The sequence below is a fragment of the Hipposideros armiger genome, unplaced genomic scaffold (assembly GCF_001890085.2).
Source record: "Hipposideros armiger isolate ML-2016 unplaced genomic scaffold, ASM189008v1 scaffold_108, whole genome shotgun sequence".
Lineage (NCBI taxonomy): Eukaryota > Metazoa > Chordata > Mammalia > Chiroptera > Hipposideridae > Hipposideros > Hipposideros armiger.
The window spans coordinates 1,470,385-1,491,776 of record NW_017731458.1 but is presented as its reverse complement, the minus strand read 5'-3'; the positions used below and the strand labels follow the sequence as shown (position 1 = coordinate 1,491,776).

The window sequence follows — 21,392 nt, the reverse complement described above, 5'->3', positions numbered from 1 at the left end:
TTTGAGCTCTGAGCAACAGCAGTTCGAGTCCAGCCTGAGCTGAGCAGCCGCTGAGCTGCCAACAGGTAGCAGGATGGCTCAGCTAAAAAAAAAAAGAAAAAAAAAAAAGAATATTTACTGAATGACAAAAAATGAACCTACATGGGCCGGCTGACTGGTGCATTGGTTAACAGCTGGCTTGGGGCGCCAGCTCTGAGCAGCAGGGCCCCAGTTCGGATCCCACATGTGGGTGAGTGACACTGCACCCTCTACAGCTAAGATGGTGAACAACAGCTCGACCTGGAACTGGGCTGCCGTGAGTCGCCGGCAACGGCATAGGCTGCAGCCCCTGCTGCAGTGGGCTGCCATAAGCTACCGTGTGTGGCTGGCAGCCAGCGTGAACGGCTGGCAGCCAGTGTGAACTACCAAAAGCTGCCGTGAGCAGCCATCCAGAGGCCAGCGACCGATCGGCCTCACCCGGGAAGAGCGCAATGATAATACCAACATGGGCCAGTGAAGCAACATCCTCCACAACTAGACTGAAGAAAAAACGACAGCAACTCGTCTGTTCCCCTTCCCCCATTCCCCAATAAAATCTTTAAAGAAAAACAAAAACAAAAACCACGAACCTACGTATGCCATCTATCGGACGTTCTCTGTGTTCACAGAGGAAGAATTTACAAGCAGGACAGCATTAGGTCACCATCACAGAGGGATAAAGGTCACAGAAGAGGGAAAAGGAAGAGAAGTAAGGCTACAGTAGCAAAAAAACTGTCCATTTCAGCACTAACTAGAATCACTTTTATTCTTTACACTTTGTCTCCCAGGAAGACAAATGAGAAGCAATAGAGACCGTCATTAAGATCACTGACTCCGGACCAGAGTGCCTGGATTTAAATCCTAACTCTGCCATTTCCTAGTTATGCGACAGTGGGTGGGTGACTCTCTGTGCTTTCGCATCCTCATCCCTAAAATGGGTAACTATGCCTATTTCATTGGGTTATTGTGAGAATCAAATGAGCTAATACGACTAAAATGCTTGGAACAGTACCGGGCACATAGTAAATGCTATTTAAATGTTAATTGCAATTATTATTTCTATGATTATTATTCTTATTGGTCTGAGTTATCTGGCCCAATCTATCAACTCAGGAAGCACTACCATTACTTGTTCTCAGAAGATTCACTAATGGAAGTTTTCTGTAAACAACGGGCAAAAGCAGAGAAGAGGTATGTTAGCATAGTACTTGGGAAATAGTTAAATAGACTTTAGGTACTAGGCTCCTTATTTCCCTCTCTCTTTGTTGGTATTTTTCTGGTTATTAAGTCATTCTTTCTTCATAACATAAGGGGTAAGAGGAGGCGTCAGACATGAAAGAAGGCATAAGCTAGTGCATTCTGATTACTGCTGACAGTTCGGTGATGTGGCTGGTGAAGTACATGACAACATTAGCTTAGCTCAAACTTCCAGATACTGCCCAGGCCTGTATGACAAGGGACTGAGTCCATGAGGAACTTGGAACAAGCATTCACAATAAAACCTCATGATCTCAAGACTTAAAAAACTGAGAAGAGTGTTTGCTACACTGAAGTGACTATGGGGAACATCAGGGAAGCTTTACTTTTCCAAATCAAAACGGGGCTTTGGTTTCTCAGAAGATCTATTTAGAAATATGACCACAGAGAATACATTTCAGATAACATAAAAACAAGAAACAGGAAATTTTTCTAACACAGGAAGAAATGGATAAAGAAATAGAAAATTAACTGGTAGTAGGAGAGACTCGTTTTCAGTTTTATTTTATGGAGAATTATGTATATAGTATATTTACACTGATAGGCTGTCTCTCAGAGAGACCTACTCTTATTGATTCACAAAGGAAACAAAAATTCTGGACCTCTGAAATTTTAAGAACAACTTTTGAGAGGTATTTTATTTACCTCTATTTATCAAGAAGAGACCTACACATAATGAATACATACTATGTATCAGGCATAAACGAGGCATTTCATATACATTATCTTAGTTAATCTTCGTAATAACCCTATGAATACAGAAAACTGAAGCAAAGTATCCACTGCCTATAAATGAGGAATAACCTCAGGACAATTTCAAACCCAAAGCTCATATCTGTTCTGTGCACTTCACTACACTCTAAGCCATGACAGACAGATATTTTAATATCTACTTGCCTGAAGGTTAACGTCTGCCCACAGAAATAGGTCGGAGCACTGGAGTAGAGAACACCTGAGGATTCAGAATCATTCCGGAGAGCTATATTTCTTCGACTGCTCAGACTGTACCCCTCAAAGCCAGCTGTCCACTCTTTTTAAAAAGCAAAGACATTGAAAATTATTAGAATCTTTTGAGGAATATGTTCAGTACACACATTCAACAAAACTTGGAAGAAGGAGAGGTGACTATGGGTCATGGGTAAGTTCAATAAAGAAAAAAAGAAAAACATTCCGTGACAGAATCCCATGGTTAATCCTACAAATCACAAACAAGTTTTGTCTCAATCTGCACAATTTGGGCATGGAAGATAAAATAAGTGGTACCGCCTATCTAATAAAATCATGTTTCAGCTTATACCAACCTGATTAAGAACCAATTAACAAATAAGTCTAAATCTGTGAAACTAGTAATACAGGAGAGGTTGTATCAAATCATACAACTTTAAAAAAAACAGCCTCTACCTAGATATATATGGAAGGTCTGGATCAAATATTGCCGTTTCCTGATGCAATATTTAAAATCTGTGGTTTTAGAGGATGCTATAATACTAATCCTGTCTGGCACTATTTTGGACTCGAGATGAGAACCGATGAAAAGTTCTCAAAATTCACAAGAAGTGATTTGAGCAGGAAGTAAAAGGCATGTTCCATGTTGTTCTCATCAATTCAGGGCTTATCCTTAGGAAAAGAGAGCTGTCAGTGTGCTGCCTTTAGCACAGAGTACAGTGTTCTTATGCATAGTTAAGCTTCAGGAGTGAGAAGGCAACAGCATACCATGAGGCACCAGTGTGGAATGACCTATCTGGGGGATGCTCCAAGGACTCCACTCCTGCCGGCCATCTCCTCGGGCGCAGACTCTGAACTGATAATCAACATTGGGGTCTATGTGCAAAACTATGAATTCAGTTTCAGAGCCTACATATACGTCCTCAAAATGATTTGAAGTACATTTACGGAACTGGAGCCTGTAATCTTGGGCTGTAAAGTCGTCATCCACCTAAGGAGAAAGGCTTTATGTTAGGTAAAAATCAGAGAATAACTTCTCTCAGCATCACTGGTTAAAAACTTAGAATGGGGGCATTTGGGGCAAGCATTCAAGCCCACATGCTAAATGTGGGCTGATCTCAGGAAGGTCATAGGAAATATGCCATCATTATTTCTCTGCTTTTTTTTGTTGGACCATGTGTTTTAGACTTCCCAGTCTGATATGAAAAAATATGCTTCCTTTGAAGAAATGGTGTTTTCTACACAATAATGCCAAAGAAAAAACATTCAAAATCCAAGAGTAAGAATCCCACAACTATATCTTTCATATAACCAAAGGAGAATAACCAGAATACATAAAGAACTCCTCGAAATTTAACAGTACACAAACTACCCAATAGAAAAATGAGCAAAAACTCAAGTATTCTATAGTATAACAAGCAGTAAAAAAAATATTAAAATATTCCACCAAATCTGTAATATGGAAAATGCAATCTAAAGCCACAATGAGATATCATATTGGCAACACTATAAAGTCTGACAACACCAAGTATTGGTCAGGATGCAGAGTAAGAGGAACTCATAACTGCTGGTAGAAGAATACATTGTTACAATCACTTTGGAAAGAGCTCATTACCTAGTATTACCTAGTATAGATCTAATACTCTAAGACCTCATAATTTTATGGCTAGATATATAATTTAGAAAAAAAATCTTACACGTGTATACAAGGAAACATGAATAATAATGCTTATTTAAAAAACGAAACTGCAGGCCCACTGATAGGCAAAAGAATAAAAATGGAATGAGTCCTTGTTTTGAACCAACAAAAGCATCTTTACTTCTTTCTTTTATACAAGGCTTCATTTAAAAAAATTCCATTCAAGGGCTGTCCCAGTGGCTCAGTTGGTTAAGAGCTCGCTCAAGAGTTTGAGCTCTGAGCAACAGCGGTTCGAGTCCCGGCCCGAGCTGAGCTGCCACTGAGTTGCCAACAGGTGGCAGGATGGCTCAGCTAAAAAAAAAAAAAAAATTCCATTCAAGAAAATAGTCTCCAGAAGCTGAGCACCCACCTCTGAATGATGTTTGTCAACAGCCAAGATACTCTGACTCACGTGGACATGGTTTCTATCTAAAATATGGTAACTCATCTACATGATTGATTTAATACACAAAATCCTAGCAATGCTGAGATTGCGAAGAAACCATACTTTAGAAATTTTATTTCAGAGGTATTAGTTGAACGTTGAACAGAAAAATATCAGACGCCCAATATTCACTATGATCATTTGACTTTTCTATTAAAAGTGAAATGGGAGCAATCCTCAACTCACTAAGAGTTAAGTTTGAGAAATGTGTGATGGAAACAATGTTGTGATACAGAGATTTTTACAAAGAACCTTCAAAACTGTTTATGTCAAACTGTTAGAGCTACTTCAGTTCAAGTTCCCTGTGACTTTATCTTAATTGTAAAGCAAAAGGGACTTTTGTTTATGAAGAGAAGAAAATATTCACAGTTAATAAAAAACATTTTTAAAAGCCCCGAAATCTCAAATCCAAAATGTTGGAAGTCACTTCTACAGTTCTGAGTTACGTACCTTACACCACCGTACGATGATACCTCCAGGTTTCTCTATTAGTTCTTCTATCTGCACAGGTGGGCGAGATGCTACTGTTCCATGCTTAAAAATGTGGTCTTTCACTAAGTTAAGGACTGAGTCATCCAGCTGGGCAGATAAACAAGGCACATCGACCAATAAAGGCACTTCTGGTAAGCTGAGGAAACAAAGTTCATGTGTTTATGGAGGCTCTTAACTGAAAGTTAAAAATACAAGAAATATTTTAGATCAGTCACATACTAATAAGGATGGGGAAGCTCCCAGTAAATGGCAGTGGGGGCTTTGCCAAATGCTACATAAAGATTCTCTTTCCAAGTAAATATAATCAAGAAGATAAAAGGTTCATAGGACCACAGTTGTCAAAAACCAAAAGACTTATTTTACTGAGATATGGCCCAGTTTCAATGTTATGTTCAGAATTTTTAAAATTTAACAATTCTTTTACACATTAGAACTGAAGACAATCTATAGTAATATTATATACCAAAGATTACAATCACAACTATTTCATATTAGTAACACTGGTAATGAGCAGTGAAATCTTGAAAAATATATTCTCTGTCTCCCTCAATCAGAATCTTTAAGGGGGGGACCGGCTGAGTGGTCAGTTGGTTAAGAGTTGGTTTAAGAGCGCGAGCTCTGAGCAACAAGGCCGCCGGTTCGATTCCCACATGGACCAGTGACGCTGCACCTGAGCAGAGCTGTCGCTGAGCTGCCAACAGGTGGCAGGATGGCTCAGCTGGTGTAACAAGACTGCCTGTTCGATGGTGGGCTATGCCCATGCGCAACTAAGACTGAACTCGGCACCTTGAGCTGAGCTGCCACCCAGATGGCTCAGTGGATAGAGCATGCGCTCTTAACAACAGGCTGCTGGATTCGACTCCCGTATGGGATGGTGGCTACACCCACCCACAACTAAGATTGAACACAGCACCTTGAGCTTAGAGGCCACGATCTGCCGACGGGAAGCCAGATGGCGACTGGCGCCCTCCACAACGAAGATTTAAGAACAACAACTTGGCTGGTCCCCTTCCCCAATTCCCCAACACTGTTCCCCTCCCCCAATTCCCCAATAAAATCTTTTTTTTTTTTTTTAAAGAATCTTTATGGGGGAGAGCAGACAGTTTAAATGCTTAAAAGTAAGCCCCAAGGCTCTAACTCTTTTACCTGTCCAACTGAATGTGTGAGGCCTTTTTGGTAAAGTTCCACAGTTTTTCATTCTGTTCTACACCACCATGAATGGCGATTTCACCTACAATCAGGAACAAGAGAACTAGTACAGTGAAAAATTGTCATGTTACAAGTCATCAACACAACCTGTGTCTGGGTAGGTCTCTGGTTTTCTTACAAACAATTCTTCAGTGATGCCACAGTCATATTCCCCAAAAGTTAAAATAGACACTACTTTAGATGTGACTCCCAGGCTCTAAGGTTAAGCTCAAGAGGAAAAGGAGTACACCGTGGCAACATCTTGCCAGAGATGTACATTCTGTTCTATACAAGGAAATCAGGTTTGTCAAATCAATTGTATGCAAAGCAGGAGGTCCAGGGAGGGACCTTTTCCATCTGTCCTACAGAAACTTTATCAGCTCCAATAGGAGCCAGTACAAATATTACCCTGACAACAACAGTAATAGGGCACAGGGCCTTATAAAGCCAATGATACAGTTATGTTTTCCCAAAAGACCATCATACATGAGATTAGAAATTACTCAACAGAACAATAAAAAGAAAACACTATACTGGGGCCGCCGGTTAGCTCAGTTGGTTAGAGCACAGTGCTCATAACACCAAGATTGCCGGGTCGATCTCCACATGGACCACTGAGCTGTGCCCTCCACAACTAGATGGAAACAAATACTTGACTTGGAGCTGATGGGTCCTGGGAAACCACACTGTCCCACAATTAAAAAAAAAAAAAAGAAAACGCTATATAAGGGCATTAAAAAAATGGCCAGCTTCTCTGTCCTCCCACAGCCGTGAGGCCACCACCAGAGCGCCTTCCCATGTGAATGAGCCATGGAGCTACTCAAGGTTTTCGGAGCCCCACGACGTGACCCTCTCCCTCACCAAGAGGAAAACAGAGACATGCTGAACACTGCCTCGAAAGCCTCAAATCCATAAATATGTTTTTAGTCCTCGGGAGAGGAGGGGAGGAAAGAGTTTTACATTTAAAATATTTCTGGAGTATCAAAAAAAAAAAATTGAAGCACCAGATGCTGTAACAAACATGTATGTGCCTCAAAGGATTTATTTCCCCAACTAAAACCATGTCTCGGTCCTCAGGGTGATGGGTGTGCACCCTGACCTGTGCACCCTGACCTGTGCTGAACCGCTGCTGGGTTTGTTTCCAAATGCAAAGCCTCCAGGGAAAGTCATTCTGTGGTCCTGCTAAAAAAAAAGTTCTCAAAAGCACTGTTATGGCCAGTGGCAAATCAGCATCTCTCATTGAAGATAAGACAAAAATGTTATCAGCATGGAAAGATAACACTAGTACCATATTCTAAGTGGGACCAAAAAGGGGTTTCATTTCCAGTTGGAGTGACAGACTTGTGAGCCCTGCACACCTCCTTCTCCTATGCCACTCACAGCACTCAAGCTGCAGAATGAATGGTTTTCAATCTTCTTCCTGGGCTCTTTTTACTCCAACTGCTCTTTAAATATTGGTGTCCCTTCGAGTTCTACCCTCTGCTGCCTTCTTGTCTCATATCATAGACTATCTCGATGATGTTACTTATTCCCATCATAGATTCAGATTTGACGTGTATGCCATTAACTGCCATACTAACACCTCCAGGGATGAGCTGTCTCCTCAGCATCATATCCACATTCCCAACTACCTCCTGGCATCTTCAGCACTTCAAACTCAAGATGCCCCAGATCGAATGTGTCAGTACCCACCAAAGCCCACCCTTTCTCCTTCATTTCCTGTCAGTCACTGGCCCAATTCACCCAGTCATCCAAAATCAGGCTGGTTTTGGTCATCCTAAGTCCTTCCCTTTCTCCTCCAGCCTATATCCAGCCAATCACCAATCATCACTGTTTACCGATCAGTAAAATCAACAATTCCATCTCTGAAAAATCTTAAAACCAGCTCTGTCTCATCTTCACCCGTCACTGCCTCATCGTTTCCTATCTGGATTACGGCTGTAATTTTCTGATCAGTCTCTTTTACCTCCAGTCTTACAACCCCGAATCCAGTCTCCAAACTATAGGCAGGGTCACTTTTTTAAAAAAAAATGCAAATCCTACTGTGTAACTCTGCTGCCTGAAATACTTCAAAAGATACCTGTTGGTCATTCACTTCACTGGTGATGTTACTTCTGTTTCCAGTCATGCTGGTACCTCCATTTCTTCCCTTTGTCCGCTTGATGAATTTCTTCAAGCCTCCGTGGAACTCTTCCTACAGAAAGCTATCCTACTGTCTTCCAGAGTTAAGTACATCCCCTTCTGTGCTACCCAAAAGTCTTAGATCTCTTTTAGCACGTAGGCCTCTCTCACATGTGAACCCCCAAAGGGCAGAATTTGTATTTAATGTACCTGACAAAGACTTATGTGAAGGGAGGGAGGGAGAAAGACAGGAAGGTAGCAAGGCAAGATCTGGGCATGTTTCAACCAAAATAATTGGCTAAAGACAGAACTATAACAACTACAATTTCAGGAGTAAACACTAATCATTTTTCTTAACCTACTAACAAGAACAACGGAATTAAATTCTATAAACCATGAACACTCTGAAAAATATCTGAAGGCTCAAAAGGACCTTAAAATAGCTCTGTTAGTAGTGAATGAGATACTATCATAGAACCACTTAAAAAAAATAATTTACTCCTTCTTGTTTTGTAAGTGATGATAATTAACCCTTTAATTGCACTTACCCTAGGGATACCTCATTGTTTATCTGTCATCCTACATTACAAACTGTCCCAAGGTAGGAACATCCTAAGCACCCCACAGGTGGCAATAAGCCTGCCGGTATCCTGAGAAAGCAAAGTGTCAATCTCAATTTGCGACATCTAATGGGCTCCCTGGACTCCCACCTTCTTGGACCAAGTCCTCTGCAGTGGTAACTCCGTGTTCTATGAGCTTCTGGCAGTCATCTAGTGGTTTAATGGTCTCTTGTTCAATGGAGTCCACCTCTTGCAAAAGAGTCACCAATCGCTCATCCAGGAGCTTCCCAAGGGTTCCCTTTAAATCGTTAAAATGCTGTTTGAGGACATCTCTTGTCTGTGATGCACTCTCTTTGATCTGTTAAGAACATAAAAACTCAGAATCAGAATCGCTACAAATAAGGTTAACCCACAAGCACCAACTATAATAATTTCAAGGTACTACACAACCATCGTCTTCTATTCACTGATAAACCAAATGTGATTAATTTGCACACACTTGCAGCCTTGCACAGAATGGGCGTTCAGGTGAGACAGAATGGGTTCAACCCCTGGTTCCATCCTTCACAAACTGTGTCAGTGTGGTCAGGGTAATTAGGCACTCCATGCCTCGAGTTCCTTATTTCTCAAGTGAATAGAATGATGCTTTACTTCATGGAGTTGCTGAGAGGAACTAAATAAAAGTAATCTATATTACACTTAGTAAAACAACTGACACACTGTTGTTTTCAATAAATAATTAGAAAGTATTATATGCACAAAGTAGTTCTTGGCAATAGTCCATTTCAGTACAAAAGAATTTTAAGATGGAAGGGGATTAAAATTCATTTTGCTGAAAAGAAGTAAAGAAATGGTAAATTAGAAATCCACAATACAAAAAAAAATAAATAAATCAACTCATGGATAAAATGCCCTCATTATGCCAAAAAAAAACCACTAAGAGTTTATTTAAAATCCAAAAAGGCTCATAGGAGGCAGAAAACATTCATGAAAAACACACTTCTGGGACAATGACTTAATCTGTTTTTGAGTCATGGTCCCCATTGCAAATCTCATAGACCCTCTTCCCAGAAAAATGAATAATCCATACCCTAAAGAAATTTATTCAACTGCAGAGGTTACAAATTCCCTTAGATCCCAACCATGGCTTGCCTGGAGCAGTAATTCTGAAAAATGGTTTGCATAAGCTGTCTGTTATAATTCAGATAGCAGGGCTCCATCCCAGACCTGCTGAACTAGAAGCTTGGAGGAGAGGCTGGGGGAGTATATGGATGAAGTTCCTGTTTTTCACAAGCACACCTGTGATTCTGCAGCCCATGCTTTGAGAAACACTGCCCTAGGTCCATAGAGCCAGATAAGAACTGCTGTTCTAAGAGATATGACAGGAAAATCTTTACATCTCACACATGTTTTGAAAACAAATCAGTTATCTATACAGACACCAGATTTCTCTTTTTTTTTTAAGAATACGGATAACCACACAATTTACTACTTTGTGTCACTTAACAGGGAAATTCTAACTATAAACCAAAACGCACAGTTGAATTAAAGCAAACACATACTTTACTTTGCATATATTATCATATTAGTTTCATATGACATATTATGTTTACTACCCTCTTTTGCTAACTTTATCTTAGGAAGAGTGTCTGAGGTCCAAAAAAAAATCCACCAAGAAAGACTATATCAAAATATGGATAAAGCACAATATCTCAACAGTGAATAGAGACATTTACAAGACTTTCTATTTATTCTCTAATGTTAAATTTAAAAAGCAGAATGCAAAATTGTTTTACAGAAATGTTCACAACCACATAAAAATAAAAGATGCCCACTCCCAAGGACAACAAAGAAATTAAGAAAAAACAGGAACAGTTTGATTGGTGGGGTAGGCAGATCATAGAAACAATTTTTTCTCCTTTTGAGATTAATGTAAGTTACAATGAATGGTACGTGTGCAGTAAAGTAAAAGAATTCCTTAAATCATAAAGTAAAGGAGAAATTCTCAATTAAGTTTAATTGTTAACTAATCTCTGTAAAGTTACTACATAACTCTTATAAAATAAACCCAGGTCAAAGTTTAAAAAAAGGGGGGGAGGCATACTCAAAATGTACTTGATTCGGTTCATCACTCAACTGTGGGGTCCTTCAGAATCGGGCCCTAACATACTAGCTACCTGGCAAGTAAACGCTGTTGAATAAAAATGAAGTTAATCACGTCTGCTTTGAAGACCTTTTTAGAAGAACCAGGAAGAGACTGCCTTATGATTTTGATCCATCACCTGGAATATTGTTAGAAATGCAGAAAATCTCAGGCCCCACCCAGAACTACTGACTCAGAACCGGCACTTTTAACAAGGTCCCCAGGTGACTCAGGCAGACCTTACAGGTACTAGAATAAACGAAGACAACATGTCCAAGCACTGTAATACAGTTCGCACCCCCACCACCAAGAGGAAATTCTGCAGTTGAGCACACGATGCCAGCGAGGTCCTGTCTCACTCTCTAACGGATACAGCACACACAGGAAGTGCATTGGTTAGGTAAAGTCAATTTCCTCTTTAGAAAGAATTCAAAAGCTCCTTCAGCTTCTGCCGGGCCTGACTCTGTTTTGTTTTTGTTTCAGAACCTCAGAAAAAAAGGAAGTATGTGAACACAAAGCAGTGAGAGGGCCAAGCAAGGGAGAATCCATTTCCAAATCCACCTCCTGTACTTTCATTGTAAATTTGGTCCCTTTTGTTCATAGAAGCCCAACCACTGCCGCTTCACACTTGGTACTACCTTGGCATCATTTTCGTTTCCCTGAAATATTGGGCTGTCGGAAAGTCATGACGCCATTTTTGCAACAAAAAACAGAAAAAATACGTCATGACTTTTCCAACAACCCAATAGTTCATCATTGAAAGCCTCAGTCGCCTTTAATCCAACCACATAACTAATCAAGTTCATTGGTTTGGCTTTATGAGCATTTTGAAAATGCAAACGTCACTGCTGAGTGAATTTGTTCCTATTTGATGTGGTACCATGGTCCACTGTGTTCATGGTTAGCTCATTAAACTTTTACAACTCTGAGAAGTGGGTCTGTATTGTTTTTGTTGCAGAAAGTGAAGCCCAGAGAAGTCAAACAACTTCCCCAAGGCTTTCCAGTGCCAGAAGCAGTCTGACTCCAAGGACCGTGGTCTTTCTGTTGCACCAAACTGTTTAGCACTTACAGGTCCCATTTGAAAGAGTTCCCAGGTAAACCTGTAAATTATGTATTGACTGAGTCATCTCCTGCTGTAACGTGTATTTCTTGTCCTTGCGGGAAGAATCCAGTCAGCCCCAAATGCTACCATTCTCCGGCAAAACAACGCTGACGGTTTGTAACAAAGATTTAAGAACACAAATGATACACAATGCAAGGCCTCAGAAAGGAAACTGATATACATTGTGCATGTTGATTAATAATATACTGAACCAATTTTCCACTAAAACTTCTGTGAACAGATCATTAAAACTTATTTACAGTTTCCACTGTAGTTGAATCTAATCCCAAAACATCTGTATTATTAAAGTTTTAACATGAGGATGAATTCACAAAATGTCAAAATGTCATCAAGTTTATGCATCAATACTATGCCATGCAAAAGCCTAGTAAATATGTACTTCACAGCCCTTGAAGACACCAGTGACTAATACATTTTCCTCCAGAGTTTAGCTACTAGGAAGTCATAAAACCTATGTAGAATCTGACTTAAGACATCTCTGGTCCGAAGAGGCAATACACAGTTGCCGTATCAATATAAATATAATAGAATAAATTAAAATAATAATAATAGAATGTGTATTTCAGGAAATTAAGTAACTGGAATCTCCTTTATCTTCTCTAAAACATGCATTTCTTTTATAGAAAAAAATAATTTTTATCTCCAAAGTTTAGTCTAAGAATTTATTTTCTCAATTGTTTTGCTAATAGGAAACTATAACTATTTTAATAGTAGAGACCTGGCTTTAAAAACACTACTAGCGGGCCGGTCAAGTGGCTCAGTTGGTTAAGAGTTGGCTTAAGAGCGCGAGCACTGAGCAACAGGGCCGCTGGTTCAATTCCCACATGGACCAGTGATGCTGTGCCCAAGCTGAGCTGTCATTGAGCTGCTAACAGGTGGCAGGATGGCTCAGCTGGTTTAATAACAAGATTGCCTATTCGATGGTGGGCTATGCCCACCTGCAACTAAGACTGAACTCTGGCACCTTGATCTGAGCTGCCGCTTGGATGGCTCAGTGGATAGAGCGTGTGCTCTTAACAACAAGGCTGCTGGTTTGACTCCCACATGGGATGGTGGCTATGCCCACCCGCAACTAAGATTGAACACAGCACCTTGAGCTTAGAGGCCACGAGCTGCAGAAGAGCAGCCAGATGGTGACTGGCGCCCTCCACGATGAAGACTCAAAAACAACTTGGCTGTTCCCCTTCCCCAATTCCCCAACACTGTCCCCCTCCCCCAATTCCCCAATAAAATGTTTAAAAAAATTTTTTTAAATAAATAAAATAAAAACACTACTAGCTAACAAGAACATAGTGATCAAAAATAAAAGACAAAGATATAAAATAGTCAACTGAAACTGAAGAAGCTAACCAAAATGTTTCTCAGTTCATATGAAAGGTACTGCATTAGCTATTTGTCTTTACACTGATGCCAAGACATTACTCATTAAAATAATGATAACGATGAGAGCAGTAATAACAATACAGTAACAGCTATCATCTGCTGAACACCTACTGTGTGCCAGGTACCAGGTACATCTGTCTATCCGTGGTCTCATTTAAGTCTATCCGTGGTCTCATTTAAATTCTACCACAACCCAATGAAGAAAGCTTCTGTAGATGAGTCACACATAGGAGTCAGAGAGATGAACTTGTCCACATCAGAAAGCTAGTAAAGTGGCAGAGATTTTGAAGGTCTGATTCATGTATGGACTTGTGAATGCTGCTACATTCCCTTCTTACCTCTCTTACGGTTAGGCTATTTTTTTTTTCTTAATGCTTATTTGGAAAACTTTCCAAAAAACTGTATTATATGACTTGATAGTCTGTTACAATAGTGGCCCCCAAACAACCATGAGCCACACCTCTTGGTACTCATATCCTTGTATAGTCCTCTCCCCTAGAGTATAGGCTGGGCCTGTGACTAGCAATGCAACTATAGAGTGGAACTGATGCTCTGCCAGTTCTAAGCCTCGGCCTTATTAAGAAGAGCTGGCAACTTCTGCTTTTGCACTTTGGGGGTCCTGAGTCACGATGTAAGAAGTATGTCTGTCTTTCTGGAGACAGTAAGTGGAACTGGGGAAGAGTAGGAAGGGTAGGAGGAAGAGAGAGAGCTTAGCAAGGAGGCCCAGCCATGCCAGCATTCTAACTGAGTCCTGCTGCCACGAAGGCTCCAAACAGGTAAGTGAACATTCTGCCTTGAACATTCCAGCTTCCGCTGCCATCTGATTGCAATTACATGAGCGTTGCCAGCAAAATCAGGAGAAATGGCCAACTAAACACCAGTCAATCCCCAGCATAACAAGCAAATGAAATGATGGCTTTATTTTAAGCCATTATGCCTTGGCATCGTTTATTATGTAGCAACAAGTAACCAAATTACATGATAAAACAAATGTTTAATTCTTGATTAATGAATAGATGCATATAATCAAGACCACAGACGACATAAAAAGAATGTCTGCAAAATTACACCCACAGCATTCATAAAGGCACTCATTCAGTATTAACTGATGTCTAGTATGTTCCAGGGAATGGGGTTAGAAAGATGAATAAGGAATGATCCTGACCTCAAAAAACTGTCATTCTGGTAAAGGAGATAATTGCATGCGCACGTAAATATAATAAAATGTAGTACTAAGTTCTTATATAAGTGGGATAGCCACAAACTGCCATCAGAGCTCAAAAAGGGCATTCTGCTGGGAAAGAGAGCAGGAGACGTTTAAAGAACAGTTGCCAGTTAGAGAAGTAGAGGAAGTCACCTTGAATAACAATAATATTTAGTGGTATTATTATTACGGCTAATATTTATTTAGCACTTTGTATGTTCCTGACATTGTGCTAAGCATTTTAAATACATTTCACCAAGTAAAGTAGGTACAATCCTTACCCTTATGATACAGATAAGGAAAGTGAGGATCAGTCAAGTGTCTTGAGGTCTCATGGCTACTAGGAGCAAGTACTAACAAAGTAAAATAACTGCAAATAAGTGATTCATTGATACCCCTCAATAATAAAAGCATATCCTTACATCTGTTTCTGTTTGGCTTTTTAGATCACAAACTAGCTATATTGGTTTCCAGGCTTACAGTAATAAGAATAGTTCTCTATCAAACTTATATAATAATTTACATTGAAAAAAATCTGTACAGAGAAAAACTGGGCACCTCTGTGATATTCACACACTTTTGAATTAACATCTCTGATTTTCACATTATGCCTCACAATGCTTGTTTTAATTCTCATCTATATCATTCTATATTTCAAGTGAGTTTTGGATTCCACAAGCAGCTTTCTTTTTTTTTTTTTTTTTTCCCCACTGCCACAGGGGCTGCAGCCTACACCGTCGCCAGCGATTCACCGCAACCCAGCTCCAGGTTGAGCTGTTGTTCAGCATCTTAGCTGTGGAGGGCAGTGTCACTGGCCCTCATATGTGGGATCCGAACCGGGGCCCTCTGGTGTCCCAAGCCAGTTCTTAACCAACGTGCCACTCGGCCGGCCCCTCCACAAGCAGCTTTCAAAGTGTCATGTTTAAAGACAATTTGTGAAAAGACTTATTTGAGAAAAGATGACTGAAGAGCCAATGGAAACAGTATATATGTGGTCTTTTACACACAAGTATATGTGCAGCTTTTTTCCTGGTTGTGAATTATTTAGTATCACTTCTAGAGCTTTGCTTCTAGTATTTTGGTGTACATGAATCAACGATACATTTCAGCCTACCACCAACAAATGCTCCATAGGTACCTATGTAATAGACTCTATTCACCTCTGCATTAAAAATTAAATTGAACGTGGGAAATGTTCATAATAAATGCTTATGATATACTATTAACAAAAAGAGAAAAAAATGGATATGAAGTTGCATATACAGCAGTCTCTCAATTTTTCAAAATAATATGCTCAGAAGGACACACCCAAATGTTAATAGTAGTTGTCTGTAAGTAGTAGAATCGTAGGTTATTTTTAAATTATTTCATCCATTCTTGGTTTTCACCAGCTCTAGATTTAACCTTTTCTTAGAACACTATCATAGGGGCATTTTAAGCACTACTGCAGTAACAAATTATTTCAAACAGATTTTTGGACTGTTTTGAAAATGGGTAACAGAAGGGGAAGTGGGAGATAAAAGAAGCAATAATAGCTTTCTTTTCTTTGCTGAGCTACTAAGACTTCCTGCCCTGGTTTTACTGAAATAATTTTTTCCCCCCACTGAGTTCTGTATCGGTCCCAGTCTTTAACTAGTAGGCGATATGTTTTCAAATCCTGTGGGAATAATAACCTATAGAGAACCTGGTATTGTAATTAGGAATATCAACATTACTAGTTAAACCTTCAAGAAGTTATCTGAAATCAACTATTAAAAACTTGAAAACAAAATACTATGAAAGACAAATGGTCACAATACAAATGTTAAGACATGCTAGGACATCACTGCCTTGAGATAGTCAGTTGTTCACTTGAATACCGTAGTGTAATAATCTAAAAACCTATGCTATTCCAAACAATGTTTTCATCTTCAGGACAAACCACAACAATTTATGACAACCCACCTGTGGTTTAGATTAACCTACAGACATCAGTAGAGAGCTGATGAAGTGGTGCTGATATACTTTTAAGGCAAGTTTTAATGGGCATACATATCATGCCTGGCAATCTCGCAAGTATAGATTGTGATTCAGTAGGTCTGGGTAGGGCCTGACTCTTGCATTCTTCACAAGCTCTCAGGTCATGATGCCACTGCTGTAGTCACGGACCACACCTGTAGTAGTAAGGATCAAAGGGACACCAATGACCAGAGCTGGGCAGGATCCTCACCAAATAGTGTCTTAATTAGGTCCCAGGATCTGGCCCTTTACTCTGAAAACACAGAGACTTGCTTTTGTCAATGCCCTGAAAGACACTGAGTCACACTAACTAAAAGACACATGAAAGCTAACACATTCCTTTTATAGAGTGAAATATAATACCTGTACACAGACTAGAATATTGGCATTTCTCACTCACAGTAGGCACCTCCAGTACCTCAAACTTATCCCCTTTTGATAATGTACAAAGATGAAGGACTAGGCCCGGATTGTGGCAATGTCATCAAAAGTGCTACACTGTGAGGCCTATCTGACCGGCCAGCTGACATCACCATGTGACATCTTGATCAGCTATCTCTCCGTACAAAAAGGAAAACAAACCCTGTGGCTATAAACGAGTGATGAAAAACACAATGGAAGTATAATCCAAAAATGAATCCATAAGAATTTAGGTTTTCAGAAGTAATAGTCTTTCGTTCAAAGGAAAGAGTAAATCCATGAGGGCAGTGATCTATTTACCCGACCACAGTATTTCTAGGACCTAAAAGAATCTTTGACTCACAGTAGGCCCTAATAAATATTTAATGAGTGAATGAACAAATGAGTATTTAAGGAGAGTGGGAGTTAATGTCTTTGGTATTTACATCTTAGTACCACGGATTCCAGAGAGCTATAGAGAACTATTCTTAATAATTTCAACATCAGCAAGGCCAGACTAGCTGTAAACATTATCTGATTTCCTGAAGACAAGAACATCTCACTAGCCTTTAACTTATTCAAACAGTAAGAGTTACAGACTACCCTTGCATTCCTACCCAGAACTTCCTTTTCTCTGAAAACAGGGGGTAGAGCATAAATTTAACACAAGAGGAGAAATTGCTACAGTATGCTGGCAGTTGTTTTTGACAGAATAAATTAAAAGATTTTTACTCTTCCATCTAGACTTTCGTAGACATGATTTTTTAATATGAGACAAATTTCATGAGAGATTTTTCTTTCTTGTTTTTTTATGAGAGATTTTTAAAGGGTAAGAAACAAAAGCAAAGATAAAAAGACTGCTGAGTTCCCGAAAAGGTTAAACAGAGAGTTACCATAGTACCGAGCATTCCTAAGTATATATGTAGTAAAATAACTGAAAACATGTTCACATAAAAACTTGTACATGAATGTTTTTAGCAACATTATTCATAATAGCCAAAAAGGGAAAATAGCCCAAATTGTTTATCAATTGATAAATGGATAAATAAAATGTGGTATAGCCATACAACGAATATTATTCAGCCATAAAAAGGAATGAAGTACTGATGCTACCACACGAATAAACCTTGAAAATATTATGCTAAATCAAAAAAGCCAGTCAGGGCCAGCCGAGTGGCGCAATGGTTAAGAACTGGCTTGGGACGCCAGAGGGCCCTGGTTTGGATCCCGCATACGAGGGCCAGTGACACTGCCCTCCACAGCTAAGATGCTGAACAACAGCTCAACCTGGAGCTGGGCTGCTGTGAGTCGCCAGCGATGGCGTAGGCTGCTACCGTATGTAGCCAGCAGCCAGCGTGAATGGCCAGCAGCTGCCGTGAGCGGCCGTCCAGAAGCCGGCGACTGATCTGCCTCGCCCGGGAAGAGTGCAATGATGGTGCCAACTTGGGCCAATGAAGCAACGTCCTCCACAACTAGACTGAAGACCAAAAAAATGACAGCAACTTGTCTGTTCCCCTTCCCCAATTCCCCAGCGCTGTTCCCATCCCCCCAATTCCCCAATAAAAATCTTTTTTAAAAAAGCCAGTCACAAGGGGCCACATGGCGTATGATTCCATTTATATGAAATGTCCAGAATAAGCAAATCCAAATAGAGACTGAAAGTAATTTAGTGGTTGCCAGGGGCTGAGGGAGTGACAGCTAATTGGTATGGGTATAGGGTTTCTTTTTGGGGTGATGAAAATGTTCTGGTATTAGATAGTGTTGATGGTTGCACAACTTTGTGAATATACCAAAAACTGCTGAATTATACACTTTAAGGCACGAATCTTATGGTATTTGAATTATCTCAATAAAAAAAAAACCCATATGCCCTCCCAAAATAAAATCAGCAAACAAAAAATATACACAAAGGGGAGCATCCCTTCCTCCCTGCTCTTCTCATCCTTCCCCCATGCAAAATCTTTGACGAAAAAGCCATATATTTTACGTAGTTATTCTAAAAATGACAGGAACCCTAAAAATATCCTAACCACCGAACAAAAGCAGCTGCTTATTTTGATAACATTTTTGTAACACAGATCTTCCTTAAAATGCCAAGTTGACAGAGGACTTAATTCTACAAACCCAAACGTGGTACAATCCACTTGAATTAGCTTTGAGGAGAGACGCCATTGTAACTGCACTGGCACAAAACACATCCCGGTTCACAAAAGAGAACTACATTATTACTCAGTCTAGTCAGAAGGCAATGCCATCAGAAACCAAGCTGTGACGGATGTTCTGTTAATGCTTTCTGTCTCAAGTCAGAGAATGGGCCTCAAAAACAAAACAAAAACCCATACTAAACTACACTAAATTATCGGAAAGTATATCCTGTATTTAATTATTGGATATAAAACTTAAAAGAGGATAGGTTTGGAAATGGAAAACTAAACCATTCAGGATGGGATCATACAAAAATTTTTTAATACACTCAATATCACACCAGAAATTAATAAGTACTATTCCCAGGTGCTAAGCTCATTCATTTAGTGTCAACTCTACTGCTTCTTAATTGCTGATACAGTTAAACAATAGTCCTGTTCACATACAAGATATTTTAACTGGTTCAAACATTACTCATATAATAAAAGATACTTTAATCTCTTTTTAAACAATGTCCTAGATTTAGAACCTCTATTTCAAAATAGCAGACGGAATAATGCAGATATTTTCAAATGTAAATCAAGATGAATACATTGGAAGGCCCTTGAAAGCATTCACCAAATCAAGACGTCCATATCTAGGTTTTGCTCCTCAACTATGAATGATGCCTGGCCGGTACTGCCTCTATAAGAATTTCAAAATATATAAAACCTAAAGCATGTTGAGTATCCTAAATGATGATGTTTGAGTATCCAAAGGCACAATTATCACAGCACTGTTCTACCAGCTGTACATTTTCAGATTCTGTGCAGCATGGGAGGTACTAGGATGACAACACAGATTAATATCAATGTGGTGTAGAAAAAATCCCCCTCACTCAAATGATTCCACTCAGATGGAATCCCAATCACTCAAAAAGCATTTATTAACCGCCTATGTTGACAGTAGCTGGAGAATTATCTGTCCTATCACACACTGGCAGTGGGTTATATCTTTTTCTATATATGTTCCAGGGTGTAGAGAAACCATGCGGCTTTCTCCTATCTTTGAAAACCATGTCCCCGGGGAGCAGATAACTGCTGTCACAAAGTATATTTAGTTTCTCCTTTCGGTACTCCTCTCTTTAAATCTGTTTTTCCATTTCCCTACACCTTTGGATTCCATCTTTCCTGTATTTCATTTTACATTCTTTTTGCCCTTCTAACACAGCTTCACCTTAAATTCTAACCATCTAGAATGGGGTTACGCTAAATATGTTTTTTTAAAGATCACAGGAGATAGTCAGTACTATTCTCAGGCATTAATCCCATTCATTCAGTGTTAACACTTCCGCTTCTCAACTCTCTCTGTCTCTCTCTAATCCTCCTCTTCCAACATCCATTTTGTCTCCACCTTTAGCACTCCCCAAGTCACCACCTTACGTTTTCCTCAGGCTCCCTAAAATTAGTCTCCACCCCCACGACAGGTTTTTCCAAGAATCTCCACCTCCCCCAACTCTAGTCAGTCATCACTACGCTCTGTGACGTCCTGGGGTTTTTCTCTGGTCCCTCATTCTCCCCAACCTCGGACCCCACCCATATCCCCACCACTGCCCCACACGATTTAGGGAACGCCCCCCAACACACACTCTCCCTGGATCCCCCAAACGTGTGTCTTTCCCTTAAGACCCCCGCCCCCCGCCAATGCCCCCACTGTCGCCATTCCCAGTGCCTGCCCGATCTCCTTGCACCTTCAGAGCCTCTTCCCTTCTCTCTTCAGAGTTTTTAGGCACTCCCACCTCTCGCAGCCCTCCCACGGCCCTCGCCCGCCCGCCGGGCATCGCGCTCGCACCCCGGGGCCCACAGCACCCCTCCCGACGCGGCCCTCCGACCTGCCTCCGCGCCTCCTGTAGCCCCTGCAGTCTCTGGCCCAGCTCCCGCCGGTAGCTCTGCGCTGCCTCCACGTTCTCGCGGGCCTCCTGCAGCAGCAACTCGGGCTCCAGCTCCATCGCTCCCTCGTCCGGCCGCGCGGCCAGCCGCTGCGGGCGCGGTTCCCGACTGTCCCAGGCACAGCGAGCGGTCCAGCGAGGCTAAGCTCAGGCGGAAGCACCGCCCCGCCCCGCCCCACGGCGGCCTTGATTGACAGCCGCGTGCGGGCGCTTGGCGGTGCAGTCTTCTGGGTCCCAGCGCCCTTCCTCCCGCAGGCCCAAGGGGCCTTTTCCTTGCTCCCGCGCAGTGTCTGGCCCGCGGCGCTAATGAGGTCACGCCTGGAGGCAGGGAAGGATGTACAACTACACCTTTACGAAGTGTTTCCC

General features: G+C 40.7%; 1 protein-coding gene across 1 annotated transcript in view; it reads right to left on the bottom strand.

Annotated features, from left to right (window-relative positions):
* Positions 1-21,192, bottom strand: part of CRLF3 (cytokine receptor like factor 3) — a 39,110-nt gene extending 17,918 nt beyond the window's left edge. The window contains exons 1-6 of the mRNA XM_019646948.1: positions 20,970-21,192; positions 8,855-9,062; positions 5,982-6,066; positions 4,794-4,971; positions 2,989-3,211; positions 2,173-2,305 (exon numbers count right to left, since the gene is read on the bottom strand). Of these exons, the coding sequence (XP_019502493.1) occupies positions 2,173-2,305; positions 2,989-3,211; positions 4,794-4,971; positions 5,982-6,066; positions 8,855-9,062; positions 20,970-21,086 (944 nt within the window). The 5' untranslated portion in view covers positions 21,087-21,192. The remainder of the gene's footprint in view (positions 1-2,172; positions 2,306-2,988; positions 3,212-4,793; positions 4,972-5,981; positions 6,067-8,854; positions 9,063-20,969) is intronic.
* Between the last annotated feature and the right edge of the window lie 200 nt (positions 21,193-21,392).